At 62.7% G+C, this 5,372-nt stretch overlaps 1 protein-coding gene across 1 annotated transcript; it reads right to left on the bottom strand.

Moving 5' to 3' along the window:
* Positions 1-648: 648 nt before the first annotated feature.
* LOC109758337 (uncharacterized) lies at positions 649-4,962 on the bottom strand. The gene is made up of 2 exons (XM_020317191.4): positions 1,626-4,962; positions 649-1,505 (listed from the first exon to the last, which is right to left on the bottom strand). The coding sequence occupies exons 1-2, from the start codon at positions 4,480-4,482 to the stop codon at positions 1,024-1,026; spliced, it is 3,339 nt and encodes a 1,112-aa protein (XP_020172780.1). The 5' UTR covers positions 4,483-4,962; the 3' UTR covers positions 649-1,023.
* Positions 4,963-5,372: the final 410 nt, after the last annotated feature.

Below are 5,372 nucleotides of genomic sequence, written 5' to 3'. Positions count from 1 at the left end.
TGAGTGTAAATTTACTCATTTTGCTCGGTATATAGTCCGTAGTGGAATCTCTAAAAAGCTTAAATTTAGGAACAGAGGGAGTAGCTTTCAATCAAAACTTAGTTGTACCCCTAAGAAAAAGAAGTAAGCTATTAGATTGACATCTCACGGATAGAAAAAGAAGTGACTGAAACATGAAAAGAAAAATAGGCACCTGAGCTATAGGTGCTTTACTCATTCATGAAGCTGTAGTGATTTTTTTTATTTATTTTTTTGAGAAACTCATGAAGCTGTAGGTAGGCAGACAAATGTTCGACGAGCCCCACCCACACAGCTCTGAACATTGCATGGCCCAGCGTGCCGAAAGGCCCGGCGGCCTGGCCTAAAGGAGTAAATTTCCAATTTCACGCTCGCCACTAGTAACCTGCAGAAAGCAGTATCCGCCGCCTAGCTGCACCACCGATTGTCGCCAGCCCCGGCAGACGCCAGTGCGCCCGTCCGTCCATTTCCGCCCGGGCAAACTTCACCGCCCCACGACCACGAGCTCACCCAAAGCGGCCCCGAAACAAATCACCGGTCACATGATTGCACGGCGCAGCGGCAGCCAACACGAACGGGGACAGATGCATGCACGGCAATGGGAATGTGGAGCGGCGTCACGTCACCAGATCACAGTCACACCAAGAGATCACAGATATTGGACAGGATTAATGTACATACACGCGCCAGATGCGATGCATCGTCTGCATCACCAGGCGTTGGCTATGGTATTATGCGAATCATTATTGCTGTTGCTTGTGTTGCTGTGGTACGTGTTCGCGGTGGCGTCTTCCAGCTTGTTTGCTCCACCGGGCCGGACCACACGACGCGTCGATCCCACCCTGTCCGGCGGGGCTACTAGCTCCTGGGTCGGCGGCGGGCCGGCGACAGCGCCACCACCGCTCGACGACGCGCGGTGCGGTCGCCGTCGCCGTGTCACAGGCGCCACAGTGCCGCGTTTGGCGTCACCGGGATGGGATCCATCCTCTTGCTTGGTCCAACGGGCTACACGCTCCCGGTTGTTGAGTAGGCCAGCGAGCTGGAGTGGGTCTGGGCCTGCGTCTGGCCCGGGCGCGGCAGCGGCACCGGTCTACTCTGCTCGCTCCACTTGCCGAAGGACCCGCCGCCGCCGCCGCCGCTCATCTTCCGCGACTCGGCGCCGTCGTCGTGCCGGAGGCCGCGGAGGAGCGCCGCCACGTCCTTCATCGTCGGCCGGTCCTCCGGGCGCGTGCTGGCGCAGAGCAGCGCGATCCCGAGGGCCTGCAGCATCTCCTGGACCTGCGTGTCCGGCCGGCCCTGCAGCCGCGCATCGACCACCTCCGCCGGGTCGCACTTGCGGTGGAGGTGCTCGCGCACCCACTGCACCACGCTCTGCCCCTCGCCGAACGCGTGCTCCACCGGCCGCCGCCCCGTGATGATCTCCAGCAGCACCACCCCGAAGCTGTACACGTCGCTCTTGGTCGTGATCTTGATCATGCATCCGTACTCTGCATCACAAATTTGAATGGGATCAGATGACGTACTGCGTAACGAACTTCACTAACTGACAGCAAAAGTATGTACGGTGGTACAAGATGGAATTGTGTGGCGGGAATCGGAGGCCTTACCGGGAGCGATGTACCCGTAGGATCCGGCGAACGGCGGGGGCGACGAGTTGGCGCCCTCGTCGGCGACTCTGGCGAGGCCGAAGTCGGCGACGCACGCCTCGTAGCGCTCCCCGAGAAGGATGTTGTCCGCCTTGACGTCGCGGTGGAGGATCGCCGGCACGCAGTCGTGGTGCAGGTAGGCGAGGCCCTCGGCCACGCCGACGGCGATCGAGAGCCGCAGCTCCCACTCCACCACGGGGGCGCCGGTCGCGCCGCCGTGCAGCAGGCCGCCGAGGGTGCCGTTGGGGAGGTAGTCGTAGAACAGGAGCCGCGCCCGGCGGTTGGAGGCCCACCCCAGGAGCCGCACGATGTTGCGGTGGCGCACGCGGGGCAGGACGCCGATCTCGCACGCGAACGCCTCCACGGACGCCTCGTCGCACGACCGGAACTTCTTCACGGCGATGGGGACCCCGGTGGACGGGACGCTCGCGCGGTACACCACGCCGGACCAGCCTTGCCCGATCACGTTCGCCGGCGTGAGGCTGCGGGTCACGTCGCCCACGCTGATCTCCAGCTTCTGGTACAGCGTCACGTCCCACGGCGGCAGCATCTCGGCGTCCTTGTCCTCGTCCGGCCGCGCACCGCCGAAAATCGAGCCTTGGCGCCGGCGGCCCAGTAGCACGACCGCCGCGGCAATCAGGAGGACCACGAGAGCGGAGAGCAGAACGGCCGTGGCGACGCGAGCGGCGCGCTGTGCTGCACGCTCACGGTCGCTGGCGTCACCGGGGCACCGGGAGAGGCAGAGCGCTGGGTTGCCCTCGACGTCGCTCATGGGCAGCTTGGCAAAGAACACCGTCTCCGGAGCGCGCCCGGAGAAATTGTTGAAGGAGACGTTGAGCGCGACGAGGTTCTGGAGAGCGGACAGCAGCTGGAGGTCTCCGGATAGCTGGTTGTGCGAGACGTCGAGCACGCCGAGCCGCGTGAGCCCGGCGAACTCCTTGGGCATGGCACCCGACAGGCCGTTGCAGCTGAGGTTAAGACCGATCTCCAGACCTGCAATCTTGCCGATGCTCGCCGGTATGGCGCCGGACAGCGAGTTGCCGCCGAGGTCCAGTAGCTGAAGCCGCGCGCACGAGCCGATCTCGTGAGGTATCTGACCAGAGAGCCGGTTCCCGCCCAGAACGAGCTTGGTGAGCGAACCGAGCATGCCGACCTCCGACGGGAGCGAGCCGCCAATGGAGTTGTACGAGAGGTCGAGGTACTGCAAGGACATCATTCCTTGGAACAGGCCCTGCGGCAGCACGCCGGTGATGGCGTTGCCGTGCAGGTCGACGAACGTGAGGTTCCGGCACCCGGCGATCTCGGCGGGGATGGCGCCAGACAACCTGTTCGAGCTTAGGTCCAGGAAGCTGAGGTGGCCGAGCTTGCCAATCTGCGCAGGTATGGCGCCGGCGAGGTGGTTGCCGCTTGCCCGGAACCGGACGAGCGACGTGCAGTTGCCGATCTCCTGCGGTATCTCGCCGGAGAGGACGTTGTCGATGAGCAGCAGCTTGGACAGCTTGGGCAGCCTGAACATGGACGGCGGGATGGGCCCGGTGAGCGCGTTCTGCGACAGGTCGAGCGACTCGAGGCTGACGCAGCCGCCGATCTCCGGCGGGATGGTGCCCGTGAGCTGGTTGGCCCAGAGGTACAGCATGCGCAGCGCCGTGAGCTTGCCGATCTCGGCCGGGATGGTGCCGGATATCTGGTTGTTGTCGAGCTCGAGGTCGGTGAGGTTGGTGCACCGCGCGAGCTCCGCCGGGATCGGGCCGGACATCTTGTTGACGCTGAGCTGCAGCTCCTGCAGCGCCAAGAGGTTCCCGAGCGACGCCGGGATGTGACCGGTGATGCCGTTCATGGACAGGTCGATGACGTTGAGCCCCGTGCACTTGCCCAGCTCCGGCGGGATGACGCCGACGAGGTTGTTCTGCCACAGCAGCAGGTTCTTGAGGTTGCTGAGGCCGCCGAGCTGCGCCGGGATGGAGCCCGACAGCGCGTTCTCGTACAGGTAGATGTTCTGCAGGCTGGCACATTTCCCGAGCTCCGGCGGGATCGGGCCGGAGAGCAGCGCCGTGTAGATGGCCAGCGTGTCGAGGTTCTTGAGCTGGCCGAGGCTCGCCGGGAGGGGCCCCGAGATGCTGGTCTCGGCGAGGCCGAGCATGGTGAGGTTGGAGCAGTTGCCGATCTCCGGCGGGAGCGCGCCCTGGAGGTTCTTGTTGCCGCCGCCGCGGAGCACCTCGAGGCCGGCCATCCTGCCGATGGAGGCCGGGATGGCGCCCTCCAGCTGGTTGTCGTAGAAGATGAGCTCGCGCAGCTCCGTGAGGTTGCCGATGGCGTCCGGGATGGCGCCCTCGAGGTGGTTGGAGTTGACAGCAAGACTCTCCAGCTTGCTCCCAGGCCGGCATAGGCTCACCGGAATAGAGCCCGTGAGCGCATTGTTGCTGAGATCAAGGTGCGTGAGCGCCGGCAGGTCGCCGAGCTGCGGCGGGATGGGCCCGGACAGGTTGGTGCCGGTGAGCACCAGCCGCTCCAGCGTGGCGCCCACAGCGGCCGCCAAATTGTCCGGCACGCCGCCCAGCAGGTCGACGAACTGCAGGCTCAACTCCGTGACGCCGCCGTCGGCATTGCAGGACACGCCGGTCCACCGGCACGGCGACTTGTCCGCGGAGCTCCAGCCCCCCAGCGCCCCCGCGCCGCCGCCGCCCAGCGTGCGCTTCCACGCCAGCAGCGCCGCGCCCTGCGCGTCCACGGCGAGCGCGCCGCCGCCCATGCACGCCACGACGACCGCGCAGCACAGCACCGCCGCCACGCGCCCACAACCGCCCATATCAGGAGGCATGCGCGTACGACGAGCGAGGGGTCAAGCTAGCTACAATGGGCTGACTGACACCGCACTGTCGACGAACAGATTGAGAGGTGGTGCGGCGGCGGCTCAGCTGCACATGCTGGTGCGTCAAATTCAGAAGCAACACAAGCACAGGCAAAATCTTGGTTCTTGCTTGTGTTGGAAGGGTAGATAGATAATAACAGAGCGCTTGTGTCTCGTAGCTTTTAGGTGGCTTGGTGGCAAGGTTTACTCACTCGCTCACTCACAACTCACACTCACACCAGGTTTAGTAGAGGAGGAGAAAGAGGGGGGCATGGAGGCCACCATGGCTGCAAATTTTATATCTCCATGGAAAAGGAGATCGGCAGGGGTGGGGGAGGGAGATGGACGGAGCAATCCAATCAGCAGCGGCAAACCGGCAAGGAAATGGCGGATTAGGTGGCCGCGAGCACACCAGCGGTGGAGCCGTGTTACTAATAATTTAACTGAAATTTTAACCAGATCAAAGGGTTTTGAGCCGCTGACATTGTAAAGCGGCAGAGGGAGAGGGAGAGGGTGTGTGTCATGTGTGTCTGCAGAATCTCCGGATCCAAGGCCACCGGTTGGGTCAGGGGCACCCCTGTCCCTCCTTGTGCTTAGCTTAGCCTAGCTTAGTTTATTACCCCATCCACTGCAGACTGTCGATTAACCAATAGATTAGTAATCCCCAGTTGTTTATGCCTGGCGATAATTAAGAGGGTTGCAGGCCTCGTCGATCGATCTGGTTTCAAATTTCCGGGGAGGGGGCTTACCAACGACTAATTGCTTTCGCTTTGCCAAAATTAGCGGGAAAAAGAGAGGTGTGATGCTTGAGTGAGCATAAGTATTTTTTAACTGCTGCGGCAGCTTTGCTCTTGCTCCTC

Source organism: Aegilops tauschii, chromosome 3, assembly GCF_002575655.3.
Source record: "Aegilops tauschii subsp. strangulata cultivar AL8/78 chromosome 3, Aet v6.0, whole genome shotgun sequence".
NCBI classification, from domain to species: domain Eukaryota; kingdom Viridiplantae; phylum Streptophyta; class Magnoliopsida; order Poales; family Poaceae; genus Aegilops; species Aegilops tauschii.
This window is presented reverse-complemented; position numbering and strand designations above follow the sequence as displayed.